The 27,234-nt window shown below is 47.2% G+C and overlaps 1 protein-coding gene across 1 annotated transcript in view; it reads right to left on the bottom strand.

Annotated features, from left to right (window-relative positions):
• The window catches only part of CEP164 (centrosomal protein 164), a 66,171-nt gene that overhangs the window by 30,427 nt on the left and 8,510 nt on the right, over positions 1-27,234 (bottom strand). Inside the window, exons 5-12 of the mRNA XM_065417178.1 lie at positions 26,843-27,001; positions 25,185-25,313; positions 24,029-24,106; positions 15,759-16,199; positions 13,037-13,111; positions 11,376-11,459; positions 7,079-7,164; positions 4,560-4,718 (exon numbers count right to left, since the gene is read on the bottom strand). Coding sequence (XP_065273250.1) covers positions 4,560-4,718; positions 7,079-7,164; positions 11,376-11,459; positions 13,037-13,111; positions 15,759-16,199; positions 24,029-24,106; positions 25,185-25,313; positions 26,843-27,001 — 1,211 coding nt within the window. The remainder of the gene's footprint in view (positions 1-4,559; positions 4,719-7,078; positions 7,165-11,375; positions 11,460-13,036; positions 13,112-15,758; positions 16,200-24,028; positions 24,107-25,184; positions 25,314-26,842; positions 27,002-27,234) is intronic.

The following is a 27,234-nucleotide window of genomic DNA, read 5'->3' as shown; positions in this document are numbered from 1 at the left end:
TTATTCTGTCGTGAAAAACAGACCCACAGAATACCTCTGGCATACGCAGGAAACAGGGCAGTGGCTAAGCCTCACAGTCGGCTCAGGCAGCAGGGAGGAAGGGTAAGCAGAACTCCAGGTGGAACACATGGCTTCATAAAGCAGCCCCAGACGCCCTCCTGTGGCAAGCTACAGCCAAACAGGCAGCCTGCCTCAGCTTCCCTCCTTCACAGTCCCCGTAACACCATTTAACACCATTAATCTGGGCTTGAATAGGGACTGGGAGTGGCTGGCTCATTACAGAAGCAGCTTTTCCTCTCCTGGAATTGACACCTCCTCATCTATTATTGGGAGTGAACTACATCCACCCTGATTGTATTGGCCCTGTCAACACTGGTTCTCCACTTGCGAAGTAACTCCCTGCTCTCCATGTGTCAGTATATAATGCCTGCATCTGTAACTTTCACTCTATGCATCTGAAGAAGTGAGGTTTTTACCCACGAAAGCTTATGCCCAAATAAATCTGTTAGTCTTTAAGGTGCCACCAGACTCCTTGTTGTTTTTGTAGTCCCCGTAACGTCACACAAACTCTCTTGCCTCAGAAAAACCCCTCCTAGGGGCCAGTTTATTATTAAAACATCACGCAAACGGTCCGGAACAAAAGCCCCAAAAGGCAGACCGTTTGCCACCTCCAGTGCACAGGGTCCCTTAAAGTCCCACAATAGCTAGTCCATTGACTTAGCACTTACTGCACTCTGCCATCTTCCACCACACCCAGCTTCTTCTTCGGTCCTCTCCTGTCCTTCTGCCAGGACAGCTGGACTGCAATGCACTCTTCCCAATGGGAACCCCTCAGCCTCTCTGCTGGGAGATCATCCGCACCAGGGAGCGCCCAACGCGCCCCTGGGCCCCCTCACTGGTCCCCTGGGTCCAGCTCTCCAGTGTGGAGAGGTCAGTGGGTAAGCCCCTCCGCTGCTTGCCAGCCGTCAGCCCTCTCCGGCCCTCAGCTGCAGCTCTTTGGCTTAGAAGTGAGCAGGCCCTCTGCTTTTTTGCTGCCTTCAGCACCAGCACTCCAGCCCTTGTCTCAGCCTTGGGGAGGTCAACTGGCAAACCCCTCTCCTGCCTTCAGCTTTCCCCCAGGAACCTCCTACAACTCTCCTCGAGGACCTCCTCCCTCTCTGATTCACCCTGATCCTTTATAGCCCCAAGTGTTGCCATGCCCGCTTAATTGGCCAAACTCAGAGCACCTGAGCTGGTACAAGGCCACCGGACCTTCGTCTAAAGGGGCCACAAGAAAACAAGAACAAAGAGAAAAGCCCGTGAACACAAACCTTGCCCCTCCAGTTCAGTAACCTATACACGAGGTTGGCAAAGTTAGCGCCAGCCAGTGAGCTGCTCCAGTCATTAGGGTTCTGCCAAGGGACCCCAGATCCCCCAACCACAAAGCACACAGAGGGCTCCTTGCCAGCTCACGATGCAATGCCAGCCCTCTCACTGGCCAGGTAACACTGTGGGAGGAGGCCTCAGGTCACAGGGGACATTAGAAAACAAGCAGGAGGTTTGACAGGACTGCACCGGTGCTACAGAGGACAGGCAGAAGGCGATTAACTGAAGTGCCAGACTAATTCAGACAAGGGTAGGGGAAACATCTCAATGTTCTTCCTGATCTCTGCCATGCCCCGAGATCTAATCTGGTTTGCTTGGGCAGCAAAGTCCCTGGTACAGGTAATTAACTAGTCAGTGATTTATCTATAACCCTGGAAGGACACTCGAGGTGAGGACCTCAGAGGAAGCTCGGGGCTCTGAAACTCAGGCTTCTTCACTCAAGCAGAATGAGAACGCATTCAGACAAACGTTACGCAGAGAGAGGGATGAAAAAGCTCCTGCATACCCTCTCTCAGCTTGGCTGGATTGTGACCAAAGGCAGCTTTCTTGCTTGGGAAGCAGCAAGGACACACTGCTCAGCTATCACTGGGCACAGCACCACAGCAATGCCTCTAAAAAAACCATTAAACCAAACACGACAGCGACTCGGGAGAGCTGGATTCTAGTCCTGGCTTTGCTGCTGCCATGCTGAGTGACCTAGGAAAGCAGCTTCCCCTCTTCCTGCCTCAGCTTCTCGAACGGACACACAGCACAGCCTCCTTGGTGGAAAGGGTAAAGATCAGCCTCCGGATACTGAGGCTACCTAAGTGACTGCTTTCCTCCCTGCCCCACCCCCCCACAGCTGCGGGGCTTCTGATGGGACTACCTACATTGAAACACTGGGGGAATGGAAGCCAGGGGTTCTCCCCTTCTCATCCAGCCACCACCTGAATTTGCTGATCTTCACAAGGACCCCCTGGTCCTCAAGCTTGTGCAAAAGAGGGCAAGGGAGAAGAGTTTCTTTCTCGCCTCTTCAAGCCGGGGGAGCACTGGTGTCTGGATGAGGTGAGCTTCCACCAGTTCCGGCAGCAGCACCTTCCCACTGTGCTAATGCAGAAAGGCCACGTGTTGGGACAACACATGCTTGTAAGGCCACATGTTCGAAAGAGCCCAGCAGCCAATGTCTTTGGAAAGTCTGGCTCTCTCTCTTCTCCACAAATGAGCTCACCGCCTATGCAGTGGGCTCATGTTTATAGTTAAAGGAAGATGAGTTGTGGCATGAGTCAGCAGGAAGTCTGCTTGTAAGAGGAAAAAGCTGAGGCTTCCCCACAAATATTCTGGTGAATAGCAATCATGGGGATGGGGGGAGAAAAAGGAAAACCGAAAAAGTCACGAGTTTAAAAAGAAAATGTAATTCAGTAATAACCCCGCTTGAGCTTACCAGGTCAAAACCAGGGCTCTTTAAATACACAAGTACCATGCACAAAAATGGCACTCTTTCCACGGCACCTGTATTTTCAGAGAGAGCTCTGCCTTCTCTTCATTTGTCTAGTCACCCGATTCTGCAATCTGCATGCATTCCCATTGCCTGCAATGGGAGCGTTGTTTATACCGGGACTGCGGGATTGGGGACTGGTTATTTTACTTAGCCAGCTTCACCCCTTCCCCAGCTAAAGCAAACCAACCAGTGTCTGGCTCAAACAAACACGCTACTTATGGATGAGGTATTTTTCTGAATCAGTTATATAAATGTGCTGGAAGCTTGCCAGCCTCCGGTAATAGAAAGCAATAGGATCTCCAAAAATTCAATAGAAAACCAATCTGTTTCTAATTAAGCTTTTTCAAAGGGCAGCAAAGTTATGAGGCCTGAAAGAGGCTCAAGGGGGAAAAAAACTGCACTGGTGTAGGTACAAAATGAAATTCTGCTTCCTGGGTGGCGAGATCGAAAGCTGCAGGCCTTGGCATGCTCTGACACCGCTGAACTGAGGCAGAGGTTCCGCGACGCTGCCGGGGAACAGGGAATTCAGCAACATCAGTGACACCAGAAAAAGGGTGCAACCACTACAGAGAAAGCGAGCAGCATGGGGTGGGGGGTCCTTGGGGCTATAGATAAATCATGCACTCCTAATACTGCCGTGGGACCTCCCAATACATTGCCCATGCCAACGCTACATGTAACAATGCCCAAAGCAAACAGGTGGAGCTTATCATCCTGAGCTAGACAACACTCCAAGCTCCTTGGTGTCATTTTCCACCCCTCCTACCTCAATTTTCTTTTTTTAAAAGCATTTATACAAACTATTCCCTGTTTTTCAAGGCAGGTATTTTCCTGGACATGGCACTGAGTCACCCTCACACTTCCCTACCAGTGACCACAGACTGTCTCGAAGTTGCGTGTACCCTGTGAGGGCACCACCAGTTCTGCCCAGTTACACCTGGTGTTTTTTTCAGTACAGGCACAAAAATCTGCAAGACTGTTTCCACCAAGATCTGTTGCTGTGGTAGGACTGCAGGCACCTGACAGCAAAGGCCACCAGTTTAGTAAGCGATGAACCACTGGCCTTTATTGGGGACTCTAGTTCTACCAGCTCGGGCGGTGATCTCACCAGATAACACAAGCCAAGATGCAGTCCACCGTTCATGGATGGCAGTAAAATGCATTTGATACTTGTGGCTCTGGTCTTGGTAGTGATCAGCAGTTATACTTTGAGGAATCAGCTCTCTGGCATAAACCTAGATGGGCATGGTTGGCCTTTCTAACCACAAGAGAGGCTGAAGTGCTCTCTTCCAAGCAGGAAGTGAGCAAATCTTGCTTCAATCATTTCTGCACTGCCTAGGAATGAACCTGATAATCTAACTCCTAACCTGAATTTTCTAACTCTCAGTAATTAGATCATGAAGCCTGACTCTATAAGGCCCAATGGCTGGGCAAGAACAGCAGCTACTTCATTTTCCCTAATACAGACAATTGACACACTGGGCTATTGGTTGCAGGACTGGCAGCAAAACAGCGCCTTAGGAACATGTGCACCTAGGAGCTGCACACTGAAGTGCTCTTGGTTTTAAACTCATTCTCCCAGTGCTGATTGAGAATCTCAACTGAAAGCACCAAGCCACATCTTCACATTCAGCAGGGGTCACATACGAGAACAGCATTCAAGAAGGCAAGACCTCTCCTGCTCAGAGCGCCAGAGGAATTTAATTTGAGCCCTTACGCCTGATGAGTGGCTGCAGGCTCCTCCGGATTGGTCAGACTATCCAGTGATCCCTCCTTTTGCTCCAGGGCAGCAGTCTCTTCCTGGCTGGCGTTCTTTAAACTTAAACACTTCTCTTCGGCCATTTCGCAAGCACCGAAGGAGCGCTGGTCCCTCTCACTTTGCAGCAGTAAAAAGGTAACAGAATAACAGATTAGTGAAAAGTGGACTCCACTGCTTGCTCCATTTAAACAGGATGGAGGGAGACCAGGATGCAAAGCCAAAGTGAGGGGTGCACACATCTGCAACACCACTGCATACCTGCCAAGGGTACCAGTTGGTTAGTCCAACTCTGTTGTTGCCTAAGGGCAAAACAACAGCTCCCTTCCATCATCCAAACCAGCGTAGGAGTTGCAAGCATTGAAAGACTAATAGGTGACTGGGGTATAAGTAAGTGTCTGTCAATCTCTAAATGCTGAATCCCTTCCAAGGAAAATTTCCCTTCTTCTCCAAGTCCTTGGAGAATTTCCCAAAGCATATTTGAAGACAAACCAACCCCATTAGCAACATCTACACTGTATCTGAACTACAGCTGGAAATACTGGCAGGCATGCCCATATCTGCAGCCCTACAGCATCTTAGAGGCAGAAAGACAAGAGACACTAGACAAGTACAAAGCCGCTTTACCAGCGGAGAGGAGGAATGAAGCGAGTGAACACACAGCTCTGGGAAGCAGGTATAGAGCGATAAGATGTTTGCTGCACAGAAGATGTGTTTTCAGGGAGCCTTCATATGAGCAGCATCTCCGAGCACAAGTGCACAGGGTTCACCAGTGTCTACGGCAGGTCGTAAGGACTACTGCAGATCAGTCTCTCCCTCATCCTTTTTGGAACAGGGCCATCTTCAGCACTGGGGCACAGGACCGTGGTTCCCAATTGCCCAACACACCAGAATACTATGAAACTACACATGGAGATTAGGTGTCTAACACACATTTCCTCTGTAAACAAAACATTCTACAGCTCCCAGGAGAGACTTGGGGGAAGCCTGAGCTGCTTTGGTCAGAACATTTCTGTATTTTTAAACTTGTCACCACAAATAGAAAAACAAACAAACAAGTCTTCCAGTCCCTGCAGTAACTAAGTGTTAGGATGCCCAGATTGTTCCTGGGATAGTAAATGTTGCTCTCCAGAATTAAAGCTTCAATAGACCAGGACACAAGATAGTCTAGTATGGACACTGGGTCCATTCTGCCTGCTGTAGGAATGTACGCTCATGGAAATAAACGGAATTGGGCCCACTTAGGTCAGGGCTGGACTCATCCATTGTCATTAACAGGGAGCCGGCCTGTCACCGGAGAGCATTTAGCCACTGATAAGCTAGCTGCACAGAACCGATATTCCAACAGGCCCAGTATAAAGTGGACTGGGAGGGGCTGCTTCAGACCCTGAATAATCTGAAAAGTGATATGTAGTTGATGACGTCATTAGGCCTATATATGAACCAGAGTTCTTCCATGTTTAAACTCTGTTCTTCCATGTTTAATTCTAAGCAGCCTTAAAAGCCAAGGACAGGAATTGGAATGTGTAAATAGCCAGTTACCTATTACAACCTTGCTTATAACCAGGTCCTAAGCAATAATGATGAGGTTTGCATGTTTCTAGCTGGAGGAGGGGTGGTAAACTAGAGTAAATAAGACCCAATGATTGTTTAGAGGAATGTTACTAACAAGCTAGATTTATAGCCCTAGAATGACTTAACGGCTTAAATGTATAAACATGTCTTCGGTAGAGAAGGGAGGGGGAGTGGGGATGGTGGTGCAGGGGGAAAGAGGTGGGGGCTTGATTGTAAAGTATAAGAAGAGAGAAGCTGCTTTGTTCTGTGTGCTCGATTTGAGATTTGCCTGTCTCCTTGCACCACTTTGAGATCTCAAATAAACCTTTGATTGTTTCTCCACCCCAGTGTGTTTATTGGCGCGAAGCACGCCGGGCAACGAACCCCTGTTGCTTTGCCTCGGGCACCTCTGTGCCAGCAACATAGTGACTGAGTCTCCCATAGTTAAATGCCATGAGCCACAACGAAGATTTGAACTAGTCCAGAGCATCCTGATAGGACTGCCAAAATGTTAGCTATATTCACCCAGGTCAGCAACATAGAAGAAAAGAAAAGTTTCCTAGCCTTAGAGAAAAGCCAAATAGCCTTAAGGGAAACAAGAAGTTGACTCTCTCTCTCTGGTGGAGTTTTCGGGGAGATGAAAGGTACATCGTTTGCTTGCCTACCCAGCCAGAGGCCTGAAGCAGCACTGAACCGGCTGAGACAGCAGGGGAGAGGGAAAAGAGAAGAGAAGAAAAGAAAGTGAAAGACGGAAGGAAAGGACCTTAAGATAAACACCCCAGGGTTTCTACAGCTTAACAGGGGGATTCCTGCAGGGGTTGCAATGATCACACAACAATAGCCTCAGGTATAGGCTGGATAGGAGAGCAGTGGGGATCTAGACCTCTACATCCATCGTTTGTAGTACTGGCCTGTTTATACCATACCTCTCAGCAGCTTTGGTTCTTTTGCTTTGCTCTCCTTCTAAGCTGGCTTTGCTTTGGTCCTTTTCCTCTTCTCCCAGCCCCTGGGCCTGCAGGTAAAAGCAAACGGTGTGGGGTTTGCAGACTCCATTACTCTTGAGAATTTACAGTCGTTCTGCAGAAGAGATGAGGGAAGCCTGTGCTGCTTTGTCCCTGTAGCTGAGCACCACACCGAAGCAGCAAACAAACTGGCCCTCAGAAAACCGTCCAAGCAATTGCTAAAATCAAAATGCTCTGTCCTTCTCTGGTGCACAAAAGACCTCAAAGAGCTTTACAAACACTAATCAACCTAACTGCACCCTTGCAAGCTGCTTTGAACTCTCTAGTGATTTTGGGGTCCAAGTTGAGACATCTGAAAAGGTTTTCAGAGAGCGGGGGCTCAGCCTTGGAAAGTCAAGTCGGGCACCAAAACCACTTGTCACTTTTGAAAATGTTGGCCTGAGTTCCTAGCCCAATTTTACAGGAAGGGAAACAGAGACGCAGAAGTGAAATGACGGGCCAAATTCACAGCAGGAGTGAGTGGCTGAGCTGGGAACAGACTCCCACTCCTGACTCAGTCCTACGCCATGGCTTCTCTCCAGGACAGCATCAGATCATGAGGGGCCAGGCTCAGGTGCGTACAGGCGGAGTCAGACCCCACCGCATGGAGACAAATTGCCCTCTCACAGGGAATGCCCTTGGGACTCTGGGGCAGGAAGGCTCCCTCGCTAGCATCCACTAGGAGTGACTGCTGCTGCCAGCCTTGCACAATTGCCAAAGGACAGTGGGGAGCTTCTGGCACGGCAGAGAGGAAACCAGGGAGCCTGCAAGTTTAAAAGCTGCCTAGGAACATAAGGGGGTGGGGGGGGTGAGAAGCAGACAACTCAGTCTCAGATAAAGAACCAATCCAACGAGGCCAACAGATGAGAACAAGGCTAGGGCATCAGAAACAGCCTCCCCCTCCACCCAGGGAAGGCAAGGCAAGGTCTGTTAAAGGCTACACGTCCTGGACCTAAGGCCTCCCTGCAATCCAGCTGTCGCTCCTGTGAGGGGAGTGCCCCTCTGGGAGGGAAAGTGTTAACAGCCCATCTTTCGATCGGAGGCTTCCCGCACACTCATTGGTGGCTGAGCGCTCAGGAGCTGAGGCGGTGACTTTGCCATATGGAAGTGCACCAAGGGGCAGGGCCAACATTTAAAAAAAATGAAATTATAAATAGCAATGATTTATGCAAATTTCTAGTAGAGCAGTGAGCAGAAGGATTCCCTGCTAGTGCTGTCACATCTCATCACATCAACCCAGTCAGACCTCTCCTAGGCAGCTCCCTCTCTCCTGCCCCAAGCAATTAATGGCTTCAGGTCCCAAGAACCGGGCAGCTCAGCAAACATCCTCTGGCTCCAGATGGGATCCGTTACGGTCACCTTTGAAAGCACAAACGGCTATTTTTATTCCTAGGAAGATCTTGTTCCCCTACTAGGGTCATTGGTGGGGAGCCTACACTGATGGCTGCCACCTGGCTCTCACTTGGTCTCTTTCTCTCTAACCGGAGCGACCTGCACCCCTTGACACTGCGATTAAAGGAACTGCTTCAGGTTCATTTTTAAAAGCTGGGGTTAGCCTGTGTCTTCCGCAGGGCATCAGAGTTCTAGCCCTGGGGCTGGCTTTGGGCTAGTGGATTGAGCAGGGGGCTGGGAGTCAGGAGGTCTAGGGTTTAAATCCTGATTCTGCCACTGACTCACTGTGTGACCCTGGGCAAGTCCCTTCCCCTTCCCCTACCTCAGTAGTGTCCTGTGGGGATCCTGGATAAGAGTGAAGTGGTATTATTAGTCTGGTCTCCTGTTCTGCTGGGACGCAGAGCTGTGAAACCGCTCACACTCAGGATGAAACACAACATTGAGGGTGAGACAGAAGGGGAGAAGAATCGACAAGCTGTTCTTCAAGAGGTAAATCTAGCCCAATTCCTTTCTAAGGGCACCATCAAAGCCCAAAGAAGGCAAGATAAAGATTCCCATTGACTTCAAAGGGAATTCGGTCAGGCCCTGTGCCTGTTTCTAGATTAGCCTTTTACCGCTATTGCTACCGTTGATGCAGCTTCACTGGTGGAGCCGAATGTCAGCAGCTTAAACCCGGTGTCCTCTAAGCCTGCTCAGAGCCAGTCTAGACAGCAAAGGGTTAACATGGCTGGGGCCGGGGCCCCTGGTCCACTCTAGCTGCACTGCTGGAGCGGAGCCAGGTGTAGCAATAATGGGAACACCAGGAGGGAAAATGCTAGTATAGATCAGACCGATATGAATACGGCTGTTCTCAGAGTCAAATGAAAAACATCATCATCATCATCCTACAGAGGAGACCTCCCCTCCCTTCCAGCCCTAAAGAGAGGGCCAGGAAAAATATTTCCAGTCTATATCAAATCTTTATCAGCAGGGCCGGCTCCAGGGTTTTCACCGCCCCAAGCAGCCAAAAAAAAAAAAAAAAAAAGCCGCGATCGCGATCTGCGGCGACAATTCGGCGGAAGGTCCTTCGCTCCGAGAGGGAGTGAGGGACCGTCCGCCGAATAGCTGGATCTGCCGCCCCTCTCCGGAGTGGCCGCCCCAAGCACCTGCTTGCCAAGCTGGTACCTGGAGCCGGCCCTGTTCATCGGAGATCTCCAAGCCCTTGGCAAACACCAGAGCGTTCTACCCTCCTTCCAGGCAGGAGTTAGCCCCATCTATAAAAGGAGGATTCGGGGGCAAGGTGGGGAGAGTGCAGTGCCTTATTCATCGTGAGTGCGGGAGCCCAGTCCCTCGCTCTAGACAACAGACAGCGCGGCCTCTGCTGAGCCACTGAGCTCATCTACTGCAGATCCCAACACAGGGTATTCACTGGGAAACTCAAACCCGAACACTGGTCGCTCAGCTGTCACATAAGACATTTTATTTCAAGAAACAGGATCTTTTGCCAAAGCAAAAGCAAGCCCCTTATGTAGAAATAAACACATTCTAACCAAGCAGAAGTGTCATTTGAAACCATCCTCTCTCGACAAAAAGGACCAGCTGCAGTTCTGCAGGGGGCACCATTTCAAACCCACCTCTCTTTCCTCGAGACAAGGCTGTAATAAACTCATAATGTGTCTGATCCAACGAGGAATTTGTATGCATGATACTTATGCTGTAGCAAAAAGGAGGGGGGAAAATATACAGCAGGCACATATTTTGTTTTCCTTTCACACCTGATTATCTTCATTATTAAGCACAAGAGGACAGGTGTATTCTCCAAACGCCACCTAAGCAAACTGGATCTACTCTCTGCCAGACAGGTGGCGAGTTTGTCACTTGGGGTGTCTTCCTCTAGGCTGATCGACTCACTTACAATCAGATCAAGGCTGAGTAAACCCCAGCTGGAGCCTTGACCCAATGCTTACTGACACACAGTGCAGCGCACTCCTTCAACTGACGCACTGCCAGGCTTACCTTGTACGGTGGGGGAGGTAAAATTGGCTTGTGGGGGCTGAAAAATTGGCTTGGTAACAAACTGGAGAGACACAGCTAAAACCTCCAGATGCACAGAAACCTCCTTCAACCAGAACTGCCCTCATTCAGTCACTTCCTGGATGGGGCAACTGCACACACTCGCCACACCACAAACCCACACCTCTGTTCACATGCCACACTGACCCAGAGAGAGGGTCTCATTTTCCCAACAAATTAGGCAACACCCCCAAAAAATGTAAGAGGCCTGAGCCTCTTCGTACTGACATCTGTCCGAGCAAGTCAGCCTCTGGTTTTCTTGGAAGACTTGTTTATTTTTCCCCTGCCATCGTTTTCCATTATCCAAATCCCACCCATCCGCTTAGGAGAAAAAAGAGAAACACACGCACACACACACGCACACACACACGCACACAGAGCAGGAAAATATAAAATACACTCCCCGTCCCACCAACAATCACCAGAGAAAGAGGACCCAAAGAAAGGCAACACGCCCATACAGAGACACTACAAAGTATGTGTACGCTGGCTCTAAACGGGAACTAGCTTTCCAGCCAAGGAGCATAGTGCAGCTGTCTCTGCATTTAGCTGTGGTTTGCATTCAGCATGGACAGGGCACTGCACCAGGGCTCAAGCAGACTGTGGTTCTAAGCCCAGCTCTGCCACTACTCACTGCGTGGCCTCCACACTGCACTTCCGTTTCCCTTCGTACAGCCTCATGTGAGAAGCTCAGAACAAGTGCCAGTGTCATCCTCCTCTGCAGAGCACATTATCCCCCATCCACAGCTCTATCGCTGACCGCACAGCCACCACTCACCTCAACCTTGGGGCTGTCCAGAGCAGCAGAAAGAATACCCATATCCAGGACCTGCTCGGAGATCCGACTTTGGAAACCAAAGTCCTAAAAGAAAAAATAAGGAGAAGGGGCTGGTTTCAGGTTCTAACAGAGATCCCCGGGAGTCAGGGCACAGACCTACCACAGCCAGGGATATGCAGTTCTGGTCACATCATCTCAGAAAAGATACATTAGAAATAGAAAAGGTACAGACAAGGGCAACAAAAATGACTAGGGGTATGGAACAGCTTCCGTATGAGGAGAGATTAAAAAGACTGGGACTTTTAGCTTGGAAAAGAGCTGACTAAGGGGGATATAATAGAGGTCTATAAAATCACGACTGGTGTGAAGAAAGTGAACAGGGAAGCGTTATTTCCCCTTCACATAACACAAGAACCAGGGGTCACCCAACAAAATGAAGGGGCAGCATGTTTAAAACAAACAAAAGGAAGTACTTCTTTACACAATGCACAGTCAACCTGTGGAACTCATTGCCGGGGGATGTTGTGAAGGCCAAAACTAGAACTGGATTAAAAAAAGAACTAGACATATTAAAGGAAGACAGGTCCATCAATGGCTATTAGCTAAGATGGTCAGGGATGCAACCCTATGCTCTCAGTGTCTCTAAACCTCTGACTGCCAGATGCTGGGTCTGGACAATGGGGGATGGATCACTTGATAATTGCCCTGTTCTGTTCATTTCCTTTGAAGCACCTGGCACTGGCCACTGTTGGATGACAGGATACTGAACTAGATGGACCATTGGTCTGACCCAGTTTGGCCATTCTGATTTTAAGCAGTCTGAGCTCCGTGATGGACCCTGGCCAGTAAAATCTGGAAAACAGACTGTAGGTGAGAGAAAACATCTTGAACAAAGACTGTAATCTTGGTAGATTAAGTTTTAGCCTTTTTGTTTTCACTTTTAATTGCGTGTAACCATTTCTACCTTTATCCCAACTAACTGATATCACTTAACCTGTGTCCTTTTGTTCATGAACTTGCTTTATTTTTGCTATAAACCAACTCAGTGCTGTGTTTGAAGGAAGGGGTGCGTATACCCCAGTTACGTTAATAAGTTGCAATATGACGACACTTTAACAGAGCAGAAAACGTAATATCCTCTGTGAATGAATGGTGACAGAGTCTGTGTGTTGAAGAGAACCGTCTCGGAGGAGCTCAGGGACTGGAGTTCGCTGACTGCTACCTGCCAGGCGAGGTTTGGGCTGCGAGAGCCTAGAGGAGTTTGCTGGTGAGGCAGGGAGCTGATACACAGTCCAATCTCCAGCAAAGCTCACATGTGCAGAGGCAGAGGGGTAACACAAGGGCTCACAGCTCTGAATATCCCCAGAATCAGAGCTGGGTTCCATTCCCAACTCTACCACTGACTCACAGCGGGACCTCAGTCCTTGTGGTCTGGGTTTCCCCAGCAGTGGAATGGAGTTCTACTGAGCCAAGCCTTTAAAACGTGTTTGGAGACCCCTGGAAGCAAGGCTCGGCAAGTGCAAAATATCGTGTTGGTTTGGGCCACCCTGTGAAGTGCTTTCCCAGCAGTGGGGAGATAGGGATAGGGACTGCAGGAGGCTTGAGGGGCTCATTTGCTGAGTGCTCATAGAGGAACACAAGGTCGATGCCCGAGGACTCACCGTCAGACGAAGCAGCTCATGATCCGAACGGTCAGAAACCTGCAATTCTTTCACGTGCTCACTGGCCTCGGACTCCTTTAAAAACCCAAAATCAATACGGTTACATTACGGTCTGTGTGTTCGCATGTTTATTGGTCGCATGGCCATTTCCAGCACAAAGCAGACCTACCGGTACTAGGAAAACAAATCCAATCTGTACATACCACAGAGACATGCCCAGGTTTCTTAGACACTACACGAAAGGCATTTCTAAAGGTGACACCCACAGACAAGCACAAGACACCACTTTGCAGAGAGAAAGGGCTTTTGGAAGGAGGAGGGGTTGGAGAGGGTAAAGAAGTGCTCTTCAGATTGTCTCCACAACATTTGGACATCCCTGATGAACGGCGTCCATACAGAGCTTAAGCTCCTCCACTTCTCCTGCAAAGCTCTTCACAACTCCAACCACTGCCAATTCTGACCATTATTCCCTCCCCAAGTCCAGCCTGCTGCTCTGGCTCCCAGCTCAAGCCTCGTACCTAGCTTCTCTATTTCTCCCACTCGAGACCCCACATTACCCTGAATGCCTGGAACACACCACAACCGTAGCATCTACCACCGTGAGCAGCACCTGGTCTTTAAAAGGGCTATGCTCAGCAGCAAGTTCAACTCCTGGGGGTAAGAGTGTACAGGAATGAGCCCTATGCCCCAGTGCTGCAAAACTTACACACATGCTTAACTTTATGAACCTGAGCCAGACTGGGGAGGAATTAGCCTTTTGGGATATGCTGTCTATGGACTGGACACTGTGCATCTGTTTGGACCCAACTCCAGGGGGCAGAGAGTTAACACACCCTGCTGGAATGGGAGCACTTCAGGCTCTGACTCTCAGAGACTGCACTGTAAAACACCTTGCTTATTGGCTTGGCTGCTTTCTGGGGTCTCAATGGAAGAATGGTGGGAAATGTGATGTGTGTACCAGAAGGTATCACATTCTGCAGAGTCAATCCACATCTGGCACCAACCCCCAGAGGCTTGGTCCCCTCTAGCCTCACACCCTCCCTTCAGCATCCTTCCTTGGACCTGTAAATATCGGAACTGGTAACTTATTTTATACATTTCCCCCCCATCTCTCAACAAACCAAGAGAAACCTCTGACAGCTGGGCATGGTGCGAACATAGGATAGAATCATAGGACTGGGAAGGACCTTGAGAGGTCATCTAGTCCAGTCCCCTGCACTCAGGGCAGGACTAAGTATTATCTAGACCATCCCTGTCAGGTGTTTGTCCAACCTGCTCTTAAAAACCTCCAATGATGGAGATTCCACAACCTCCCTAGGCAATTTATTCCTGTGCTTAACCACTCTGACAGGAAGTTTTTCCTAATGTCCAACCTAAACCTCCTTTGCTGCAAGTTAAGCCCATTGCTTCTTCTCCTGTTTTCAGTGAACAATTTTTCTCCCTTCTCCTTGTAACCTTTTATGTCCTCCCCTCAGTCTACTCTTCTCCAGACTAAACAAACCCATTCCCCCCCCCCCCCAATCTTCCCTCATAGGTCATGTTTTCTAGAACTTTAATCATTTTTGTTGCTCTTCTCTGAACTTTCTCCAATTTGTCCACATCTTGCCTGAAATGTGTTGCCCAGAACCGGACACAATACTGCAGTTGAGGCCTAATCAGTGCAGAGTAGAGCGGAAGAACTATTTCTTGGGTCTTGCCTACAACACTCCTGCTAATACAACCAGACTGTTTGCTTTTTTTTTTTTTGCAACAGTGTTACATTGTGGACCCATGTTTAGCTTGTGATCCACTATGACCCCCAGATCCCTTTCGGCCGTACTCCTTCCTGGGCAGTCATTTCCCATTTTGTATGCGTGCAACTGATTGTTCCTTCCGAAGTGGAGTACTTTGCATTTGTCTTTATTGAATTTCATCCTATTTACTTCAGACCATTTCTCCAGTTTGTCCAAATCATTTTAAATTTTAATCCTATCCTCCCAAGTACTTGCAACCCCTCCCAGCTTGGTTTCATCCACAAACTTTATAAGTGTACTCTCTATGCCTTTATCTAAATCACTTATAAAGATATTGAACAGAACCAGACCCAGAACTGATCCCTGTGGGACCCCATTGATATGCCCTTCCAGCATGACTGGGAACCACTGATAACTACTCTCTGGGAATGGTTTTCCAATCAGTTATGCACCCACCTCATAGTAGCTCCGTCTAGGTTGTATTTCCCCTAGTTTATGAGAAGGTCATGCAAGGCAGTATCAAAAGCCTTATTGATAAACCACATCTAGCACTTCCCTGCTATCCACAAGGCTTGTTACCCTGTCAAAGAAAGCGATCAGGTGCTGTAAAAACCAGCTTACTTACTACAGATGGCAGCACTGAAACCTGAGTCTTATTTCTCTTCTAAGATTTGGAATGTGTCTCTCAGTTGAGGGTCTATGCCTGTTGGATGCTCTGGACAGCACTTCTTATGTGCATTAAAGAAGGGGTTTTCTAGAGACAAAACTAGGAATTTGTAGAGCACTTGCACCGCAATTCAGGAATGCATTACTACTAGGAAAGCACTTACACACATGCTTCACTTTAAGTCCATGCCAAGTCCTATTGCAGTCAATGGGATTTAAGCACATGCTTAAAGTGCTCTCCTGAGTGAGGGCCTTACAAAGCAGTGGAGGCTGCAGGCGGCAGTTCTCACAACAAGTTCTGCCCAGGCAGGCAGATTTCTTACTTTGCCAGCATCCAGCTTGCTGTCGCTTTTCAGATCAGCTGCTTCTTCCCTCATTCCAGTTACAATCTTTTCATTGACAGACATGGTGTCAATGGTGACAGCCACACTTTCCATCTGATCTGTCTCAGCAGCTCTAACATCTGGAGATGCAGCTACGGGATGCCCTTGACTGCTGACCACATTTGTCCCCTCCGCTGTCCTTTCCCCCGGAGTTCCTGACTGTTCATAAGCTACAGAAACTGCATCTTCTACATCGGTATCTTCCTTTTCTAACAGTTCATTCCCCATGGGTTTCCCATTGGGCTCCTCTTTCTTCAGACCACACAGGCTGCTGTCAGCATCACTGTTAAGCAGTTTGTCCGGAGTTGGAGGGCGCACACCATCAGAATCCAAGGGAAACGCTTGACTTTCTTCAGCGTGACTCACTTTCAAGGACTCCTTCTAGGCAGCAAATTAAACACAATTAGAGCTACCTAGCGCTCCTGCTTTGCCCCTTCTCTGGGAGGATCCTTTGTACCAAAGCGGGTCTGCATTCTCCTACAGGAGGACAAGGAATCACAAAGCTTTGGGTGACTTCAGCAAGGCCAGTTTGAATTTGTTTAATTTATCCCACTCTTTGAGAAAAGGAACCTCATTGTGATGAGTGTCCTCGTCTCTTAGGGTTGGAATTCTGCTTTCATACCCTACGGATCCCAAGGTGTGCAAGTTAGTGACTGATGCTGTAGTCATTACATGCCCCTCACTAGCACTCACACACAGCCCTGGACATTGCAATCGGTTTAATAAGAGAAGGCAGTTTGAAAAATAGAGATCGTTATTGTTTTTTTTTCCCAACTTCTGCCTGGAGCTGTCACCTAGGCCAGGTAAACAGGAGATGCCCACTGCATTGTCCACCTTCGGCGCCGGGCCAAGAACAGACGTAGGATTCGAACCCACAATCTTCAGGCCCAGAATGAGACTAAAACGGACAAAGGTATACCGATAAGAGCAAAGGAGCTAGTCTAGCCTAAGGCCCACTGAACAGGGCATATTAGACTTGGAAAACATGATCTGAACAAGCTTAGTCATCCAAAGCTTCAGCAGCATCTCACGGCAGCCAGGCAGCTCGGGAAACTCACAACAAAAAGTACAACCCCCAGGAGAAAGCTGGGAAAGGTTCCCTCATCAGCATGCAAACCGCGTCTCTGACAGGTCTTAGTTTCTCACTGTTTTATTAATGCTGTGGTGACTTGTCGAAGGCTTTAGCTAAAGCCTTGGTACAGTTTGTACTGTACGCAAACGGCACATTTTCTCTGGGTATTTTTACCAAGGTGTCGCTGGAACAGTGTCGCTCTGAAGCCCAGAATGCCAAGATACTGAAAGGATGCCTAGCAGGCTGCCATTCAGATGAGGGAATTCAGCAGGACTCAGGAGATTTATTAGCTGAATTGGGGAGAGCAAAATCAAATCACTGGATAGTCTCCCCCAAACACTGCATCATAACTGCATTTCAGTGGGTCACCATCAATTTGCCAAGTGACAAAAATGAAAGCTTGAACCTACTTCAGTTCAGGGCTCCGTTAACACAGTCTTACAAATGCACCACTAGCATTGGTCACCTCTACAGGGCTTTTCAAAGGGACGTGAGGGCTCAAGAATGCGTTTGACATGCAAGAAGAAATTTATATTTTCATGTTTCCCTGACATCGGACTCCCAGTCCTGAATAAGTTTCTCTCATTCCTGGATGTTACTGCGTCAGCAGAGATTGGTCACTGATTGATGCATCACATAAGTGAGTCCATTTTGGAATTCGTTAGTTTCACCACTAAACAGCCAAGATACTTAACTTTTAAGAATGGCTGCTGTCTAGCGATGGTCGCTCCTTTCCATTCTCATTTCATAGGGTATTTTACTGTGCAGTAGTGTACACACACCCAACATGATCCTTCTCCACTCCTAGAACAAAACTAAGCTAAAAACAGGTATATTCTTCCCTTTGATGAACACAAACAACTCCCCTCTGCATTCACTAGAGTGTCTACACTACAGGTCATGTACATAAGAGACTTCTCTTTAGGCAAGTTTACATGACGCACTGGAGTGGCTCAGAAGGGTTGTAAGAACAGACTTATGCAAGGCTGTTCATAAGTCTGTTCATAAGTCTGAATATTTATATCTGAATGATTACATGCTGTTCTATAAAATAGTGAACATGCAAATTAGATGCAAGCAGAGATGCAAAATCTCCCATTCTGCCAGGGCAGGGCAAATTTTACCAGGCATTTCGGTGCTATCGCAAGTCAGTCAGGTAGTAACTGGCTCTAGCTGGTCCTCCCACAAGCTGCAAGATAATTTACCTACAGCTGACTCACACTCTGAATGGTGTGAAATTCCTCCCTATCATATAAATTGAATGCCCCACTGATCAGCATAAATCTGGAGCAAACACACTAATACCAATGGAATTGGATTTCATAGAGTAATCCATGATACACAGAGATGACTGATCACTATAAGCAACAATCACTAAAGCTGAATTGCTACTCACCATGAAAAACAATGCAGCAATGCTGCTTGTTGTTTGCATTTAAACAAGTTTAACACAAAAGGGCAGAATGCTGGGAATTTAGCTTTAACAAAAAACAAACATTTGATATACAAAAATCTTCTAAAATGTGAGCTCTTTGGCTTTTGTTGTTTGAAGCCAGACTCTCAAATTTGGGTTGTTCCTGGGAAGACAAGCACACAAAGCAGTGTAGGATCTGCAATGTTAGCCTGGAAAGCTTTCCCATTTGCTGTTCAGGTTGATAAATCTTTTCCATGCAACATTTTAACCACCAGAAAAACAACAATCTGGTGCTTTATCGCAGCACTAGCAGATGACTGTTTTCTATACCATGAAAAGCTTCAGAGACATCATGCAAGCCAGTGATAGCAGAGATCCACTGGTCATCTCTCTCAGACTTCCAGCTTCATCTTCAGAATTCCGTAGGTGCTGGAGCCCAGGTTCTGTATCACTGGCTAACTGGGTACCACAATTGTCTTCCTCTGCCCTGCAGCTGCCCTGCAGAGCAGAACACCACACAGATGCTGCCAACCCTCTGAACTGGGGGTGTAAGAGGCATTTCGTTTACTTTCTCCTGCACACCACACAGTACCAATTAACATTCCCCAAAAAGGAGTTTCACAGCTTACATCTCTCTTACTGATACCATTTAAATACAAGAGAAATTACATTTCCGGAAGAAAAGCAGAGGCCTAGTAGTATTCAAACCCTGGAGAGATGTCTCCTCTCTCCTAAAAACTAGCTGGACTGATTTTGATACTTTAGAACAAACAGATAATGTACATGTAAGCCAAGAAGAGAGTCCGGCGTGTCGGCTGCGTTTAAATCACCCGCTTCACCTGAGACTTTCACAGAGTTCTGAGTGACAGCAACAGATTATGTTTCAAGCATTTTTTTTTTAATTTGTACGGTGTTGTTACTATATGGTTATCGGCTAGAAAATCCTGGGTTATAAACTGTACATATCGATAGTTTGTAAAAACTAGACAAATTCTTGTGGTACATGCTTAGGAGTTGTGATGCCTTGAGGGAGGGGTGCCGTGGCCCAAAGCATGCACTGTGAGGGTAGATCTATTTACACTACCGTGGTGGGGGTCCATTTTGCTTAAAGTTGTCTTTCTGTATATAATGAAATTAGCATTCTGCTGCCATTCTTAGTTGTGGAAGGGGGTTCAGCTGGCATGAGAAGTGTATGGGGTTTTTTAAAAATTTAAAAAAAAAATGATTTAATTGGGGATTGGTCGTGCTTTGAGCAGGGGATTAAACTAGATACCTCCTGAGGTCCCTTCCAACCCTGATATTCTATGATTACCAAGGTGACTGCCAGGAGAGACTGTCTAACTCAATATCTTCTACCGAGATAGATCCTGGATGTGATGCTACACTGGTAGTGAAAGGGTAATGATGGAGACAATCCCAAACGGGGATACATGGTCATTCATCTGAAAGGAATTCATTGCCATAGTTAGCAGCTACTGTAAGCTTCACCTTTGGCCGAAAGGGCAAAGCTGATCCAATTTGTAAGACACACTGAGAAGACCCTCCACCGTGGATTCCCAAACGTCATGCTGTACATGCTCTGCATGTTTTACTGCTTCTGCTTTTCAAACGGCTGGTCAGCTCAATTAATTCACTGTTCTACCAAGAGCTTGCTACATCAGGGGCTTGTTCCACTGGCCCGAAGAGAAGGCTAGTGGTTACAGAAGTTGCTAACCATGCTCTTCACTACAATGGAGAGAATAATGCAATGAACAGTTTATCTATTCTTACCCTTAAGGTAGTCAACACTGCCGATGATTTATGGATGTCACGTGACTTCCTTGGAACACACAACACTCGCTCCTGCACACACGTCTCTGCATTAATGCAAAACTAGCACACTGTACTGTGCTGCATTTATTTATGGAGACTGCTCGCCTTTCACACATTTCCATCTGCTAAAAAAATCGCTGCATTTTAATGTTCCATCGTATAGATAGGCCACGTGACTCCAAATGTTTACCTGCAGACAGACCTTTTTGGAATGCAGAGCACCAAAGCTCCCTGAACTGCTAGAGGTACAGAATGATTTGCTACTATGTCATGCACAATTTTCTCTCTCCAGTCACCCAGAGTCAGAAGCCTTCAGGCCTCTCCCATTATAGCTTGAAGTACTCTTGTATTCCCAGTCATGTTAATACAATCTTTGCTGCAATTACCCCAGAAATCCCTCAAAGATCGGTTCAGAGAATATTTAACAATGACAATTCAAACCCCATCATCTTCACCCTCCTTACTCCCAACCCCCAGAAAAGAGAGTTTCCATGAGCACAAATGTAAGAAAAGCAAATCAAGTTCTCCAACATCTGACTGGCTTGATTTCCCACTCCTCTTCCCCAGATTTAGTTACTCAGCTTCCAGCTCCACCCCTTAAAACACCCTGGGATTTCTATGAATTATTTCCAGTTCTCCTTCTCTTTGGACCAGTTCATTCAATTCTTTGCAGTCTCCTTTCCCAGCAAGCATCACCGCACCACTGCATGTCACTAGAACGATCACGTAGTGTCTCCAAATATAGATTCTCAGTCTTGGATCCACTGACTGGATTTTTACCAGCTCTGTAGGCAAGCTGGCTTATCACTTCATCCCGTCACTTCTCACACACTCCTTTGTGGGACCTGTTTTATGGACCTTCGCTTCCTTTTGATTTTGTAATAAAACTAGAGAAGGGCTTGGGATGCAGAGAGAGAGCTGGCTAACAGGAGTGTTTTCCTACTGCCATCTTATGGCATTAAACGTGAATGGTAATTTCCAGTGGGACATTAATAACCCATCAGGCCTCAAGGTAACATCCATCTAGGTTACTAGTTCTTAAGAGACAGTCTGGCTGTCGGGGGGCAACTGCCATTTCATAACAGATCCCAAAGCCCTGCCATGGCAGTGGAATGCTAAGCGCTCTCTCTGTTCCTAGACACATTAACATTTCCGTGACGAACTGGGTCCCAACAGACCTCTTGTTGTTCTGGAGAGCTTGGGTCCTTCCTATTCACATCCAATTTAACACAAGCTGCCTTGCACACTATGCCCAGCGCAGCAAGCATTCGAAAGCTTACTTTTCATGTGCCATGAAAAAGGATAATGAAAATACTGCATAGCATTTTAAAAATCAATTAATTTGCCTCTCAGATGCTGGAGCAGAATTTTTAAAGCAGTGAGAAGGGATTAATGCCCACAGGAACAGCACGGCTAAAATCACTACAAACTGCTTTCAACACACAAACCATTGAAGGGATTAATGCCCACAGGAACAGCACGGCTAAAATCACTACAAACTGCTTTCAACACACAAACCATTGTTGCCTTGTCATCCTAACCCCGAGTCCTGTTAATTATGTGCACCAGAAAAGGGAGCAGTGACCAAGGTTCTACACTTACACTAAAGAAAGTGGCCATGTGCCAATATTCCTCTCAGTTTCCACATAACAATAGAACCAGAACACACTCGCCAAAAGGAATGATGAAGCTGGAGTGGTATTTTTAAAAGAGGAAAAAAACCTGAGGACCTCACTGAAATATAGTTTCCGTATTTCCATATTTAGTTATTTTACTTACGAATGTTACTTCTATTCACTCACTGGAAAAGGCAAAGATGAAATTAAATCCTGCCCAATGCAAATACTGCCATTCCTGCTGTAACCTTAACTCTCAAGAAGGGGCTATGGTTCCGTCCTTGGCCCTCAGATCTTCTCCCACTATACGATACCTCTGGGGTGACATATCCACCTGCATGAATTCCACTGCCTACCCAACTGTGCCCCCAAGAGTTCAGTTGGACCCGACCGTGGCCAAAACCAAGCTCTGGTTTTTCCTTGCAAACCCTCACCTTTTCCCCTTTACCCAACAACTCCCCAGTCACTCAGACTTGCGACCCTGGGGTCATCTTGGCCTCTAGCCTCCCCTCCTCCCTTCACATCCAGATGGTCACTAAGTTTTGCTGCTTTCCTCACTTTCCTCATTCCAATCCCTCCTAAAGATCTTCTTCTCCTGAAGACCCACAGACGCTAATCCAGGACAGTCAATGCCCGACCTGACCCTGACATTATAAAAGAAGGACAAAGAGGTAAAGTTCAAAAATAAAACCAAAGAACAAAACCACAACCATTCTGACTTCCAGCCCCATATGCTCTTGGGGTATCTCATATTATCCATGGCTGTCTTAAGCTTCCTGCGGCAGGCACTGCATTTTCATTTGTGCCTTGGAAAGCACAAGTCTCTTAACTGAATAACAACAACTATGCCACATTGCACGTAGGTAGTATTTCTATTCCAGTTTTTCTGGTGAAATGAGTAGGTTAGGATCCATTTATGCCATAAATGTACATCATGAAATATACATGATGCACAACTGGGCAGAGCTATCATTGCTGTGGGACCCTTCATTGACTTAGTTTTAACTGTGCACACTTGAAGTTCCATTAACATGGAGGGAAATGCCTGGGTAGAATGATGAGATCTAGACAATGCTGCGTTAAGAATATCAGCAAATGGAGGAGCTCTGTCTGCACATGAACTCCCCACATTGGTAACTCTGGTGCAGCTGCACCATTGTAAGCAATAGTGGGACATTTTTGGAAGAAAAACCTAGCATAGAGATGGTCAGTTTATAGAGGTGCAACTCCACTGACTTCAAGTGAATTACAACCTATTTTTCACCAACAGGAGATCAGACTTATTTTTCCAAAAGAAAACTCAGAATTTGCAGAATACAGCAAAAACCTTTGACCCATAAAACGGTACAATCTGCCATCTTCTCCTGTTTCTCATGTTAACGCACTGACAGCTTTTAGAAGATTCTGCCATGTGTACTTCAATTGACATTTACTAATTCTCTCAGATAAATAGCGTCCCCCCCAAAAACACACACATCCCCCCCCCCCCCCCCACACACACACACACACACTTGACTTGAGAGAAGTAAACCCAGGATCTTACAAAACCCTGATCAAGCCAGGCAGGGAAAACATGGACTGCAATGCTCCAGAGGGGGTCAAATACCATTATGCTCTTCTAAATATCTCAGCAGACACATACCCAAAAAAACTCTTCTGGGCATGCGCAGTATGTCTTTTTCACTCACTCAATCTTATACAAAAGCACATCAGTTAGCACTATTTACATGCCCAGTTTCAAAGTTCAGCCATTTTTTAAATTTACCTACATGACAAAGAGAGTGTGGTAATTTTTACTGTGGTTTTTAAACAGGAATTTTATCTACCTACCCCAGAAGCAGAGAACTCAAAGAAAGTCTGACTGGATTTTGTTTAAACTTAAAAAAAGACTCACCTTTGGACAGAGACCAACCAAGGAAAATTTCATCCCCCAAAATGAATTTTTTAGAAAATGATAATGTGAAAACAAAGGGCTCACAAGTTAAACTGACACACAACCTGAATAACAGCAAGTTCGACCGAATTATTTTACAATGCTACAAAGTTATTTTTATGCAAACTAATGTAAATTCATCAGCCTTATTTTAAAAACACAATCCTAGGACCTCCCTTACAAAGCCCAGTTTCAAACATAGTCACCATCCTGCAAATGATATGAACAATAACAAACAGCAGAGCAACTCAGCCCCAAATTCCCCTAGTGCACCTGGGAATATCCAGCCACTCATTACTATCTCAAGTGACCCATTTCCTTTCTAAATGCCCGTGACGATTCCAAGGACACGCTCTTTCTTACCTCATACTCGAAGCCACCTCCTAGGGCGCTAATATCCATGTGCAGATTTTTGAGCAGTCTCGCTGTCCCACGGGGACTCTATATATTCAAAAAAGGAGAACAACTGCAGATGAGTTTGTATCTTTGCAACTGGCCATATTTCAGGCCATGCTTGAGGACATTCTGGGATTTAGTAATTGGTGGAAACAGGGCAGGGGAACTGCAAGACAATGTGTTAAAGCAACATGATGCTACCATCTGATTCATTTCAGAAACACTCCTTAGCAGTGTATCGCTTCCTGAATTATTCTTCTTTACAAATGCGAGTGATGGCCAGCTACACATGGCAAGCAGGTGCTCCACACAGGCAGCCGCCTGGCTAAGGGATCTCTCTGCTGGGTTTGCAGGATTCTTCTGTAATGCTATCCTGAACTGCCATTTCCCAATAGCACAATGAGCTCACAAATGAGTGTGCTCATACAGATTTCAGTCTAGTCCACTATGTCTGGGATCTTGTAGCCATTGAATTTAATGGCAAAGCTGCCAATGAGGTCAAAGGGGCAGGATCTGGCCCACAGAGATTGTGAACGTGTCCATAATAAACACTGAAACCCTCTATAAATCTAGGAGTAGAAGAGGGCACAGCTATGCACTTGGAAGGGAAACTTCCCTAGCTGAGTCCTGTGGCACCTTTAAGACTAACAGAAGTATTGGAGCATAAGCTTTCGTGGGGCTTTTTGGGGGCTTTCGTCTGATGAAGTGGGCATTCACCCACGAAAGCTTATGCTCCAATACTTCTGTTCGTCTTAAAGATGCCACAGGACCCTCTATTGCTTTTTACAGATCCAGACTAACACAGCTACCCCTCTGATACTTCCCTAGCTGACACATCCATGGCCAAGACCCCTACAGACAGTAGCACTCACCCTCTTCAAAAACCTAACAGATCAAATCAGAGCGAGAACAGGGTTAGATACCTTGGGGAAAAGACAAGAAACTTAGCCTAAGTTAAACCCAGAAGCATTTGAACCACAGGACATTCTGGGCTGAAAACCCTCCTGAGGCAAGGACTATCAGGGTTTATTCCCCAGATTCCCTTAGGGGATCTACGCACTGCCCACAAAAACAACACACGGCACTCATAGGAATCTAACAGGTTTCTCAGCTCTCTTCCTACCTGATTCTCACTCTCTTCCTCTTCATGTTCCCCTTCATCTAGGGGTAGGAGATTTAAGGAGACTTTTTCCTCATGCATGGATCCCAGCAAGCTCTTAGTGCAGTCGGTGGATTTAAGGGTCTGTGGAGGCTGCAAAGTCAAAAAAAGGGGGATGAGGGTTGTTAGACGAGACCAAGCCAAACAGGAAAGAGGACACAGGCATCCACTCAGGCATATCAAAGCATGGCAGCCCAATTCCATCCCTAGTAGAGGGACTCTCTCACCAGCTTAGTAGCACACAGTCAGCATAACACCCAGAACGTCAAGGACTATGCAGGCTAACTTGACTGTCTAAAACACGGTTATTTTGCAGAGAGTCATTGCAAATATATCTTGACTACCAAGGTGGTGAGCTCTGCTTTAGGCAAAAGTTTCCATTATATCAAAGGTGCTCTCACTGTAAAGAAACACATATGCAAAATCTCCCCACTCAAGAAAATACAAATTCATCAAGCTGGATTTGCAACAGACTTCCCCCTCCCTCTTTTCTTTTTTAAGATGAATTTGATGCTGGTAGAAGGTGTAAGATTGATAGCTCTGGGGATACAAGATCTCTATACCCATCAAACAGGTATACAACCGATGGCAACGAAAGCTTCTCACCCCCACCAATGTGGGCTTCTTTACATGGCAAGTTATTGAGACACAAGCCAGCATGTGCATCTACAGCCTACCAGCTTGCCACTCAGTAACGTCCCTGATGGACATTGCTACAGTGCACTGAAAGTGGCCCCCCGGGATTTGTGTGCGCTGTAGCAGTGTCCACACTACAGCAAGCTGGCACACTGTAGAGTCACACCCTGGTCCACCACACAGTAACGGCTTGTAAACGAGCCCTGTGCCTCAGCTTTCTGCTGGAGGGACCTCTTCTCGGGAAACAAAAGGAAGTTCAGTCTCTATTTAGTCTTTCCCCTCTCTGTGGTGACCAATGAGGGGCCAGTGGCCATTTTACAAAGTGAACGTTTCCCCTCACAGCTGAGGCCCAACAGCTCATTTCAGCCTCAGATGGGAACAGCTGCTCAGCCACTAGTGTGACGGCACCTGTGCTGTCCTAGTATCGCAGTGAACGAGTGCTCCGTCCTCCCTGGCGGAATTAACACACGGGGGCTCAAATACTAGAATGATGGGCACCGATATAGAGCGTCCACAGCTAGAAGGTGGGGAAGAGAGGAGCGACGCTTACGCTCCAGCATTGTCATTCTGAGCGCAGGGGCTGGAGAGCATCAGGCCCAGGATCACTGCCACTTTGGACTAGGTTCCACACCAACACGGAGGGCGCGGGAGAGGGGGGGGGGGAAATGTAGAGACAGGAAACGTACTTCACTTTTCTAAGCATGGCTTCACAGACAAAGACAGGGTAAAAACCATGTACGAGGGACAGGGATACTGCCTTTGAAACACCTGTCTAGTATCAGAGGGGGAGCCGGGTTAGTCTGGATCTGTAAAAAGCAACACAGAGTCCTGTGGCACCTTAGAGATTAACAGATGTATTGGAGCATGAGCTTTCAAGGGTGAATACCCACTTCGTCGGACGCATGTGTCTAGGGAGGTTCCTGAAAACATGGCGCATTGCAACAAACACATCCCACACTGAACTTTCAGTGAAGAGGGAGAGTTACCAGAGTTCCTTCTCTGAGCAGCGGACTGGGTACCCCGGAGATCTCCACACTGGTGCTTAGCGAGCCACGGAGGGCACCGGCTGGACCATCCACGACACCACGTAAAGGAGCAAGACTCCCCGGGGGAACTTGGACAGGTGCTAGCAGGGAACCTGGAGACTAGGACATGCAAGAACAAGGTAAGTATCTGACCACAACTGAGATGGATCAAGAGAAGGAGAGCAGGCACCATTTACAGTCGGCAAGTAGTTACAAAAATAACGAGCCACTCCTATCTGAACATTTCCTGCTACCACTTAAACCACCTCTGCTCAAAAGCTGCTAACGAGACCCCAACACTCAAATGTGTGAGAAATAAGAGGTGGATTCACTCGTGCATATAGCCCATCCAA

The sequence above is a fragment of the Emys orbicularis genome, chromosome 15, assembly GCF_028017835.1.
Source record: "Emys orbicularis isolate rEmyOrb1 chromosome 15, rEmyOrb1.hap1, whole genome shotgun sequence".
NCBI classification, from domain to species: Eukaryota; Metazoa; Chordata; order Testudines; family Emydidae; genus Emys; species Emys orbicularis.
The sequence above is the reverse complement of the archived record's forward strand: the minus strand, read 5'-3'. Positions and strand labels throughout refer to the sequence as shown.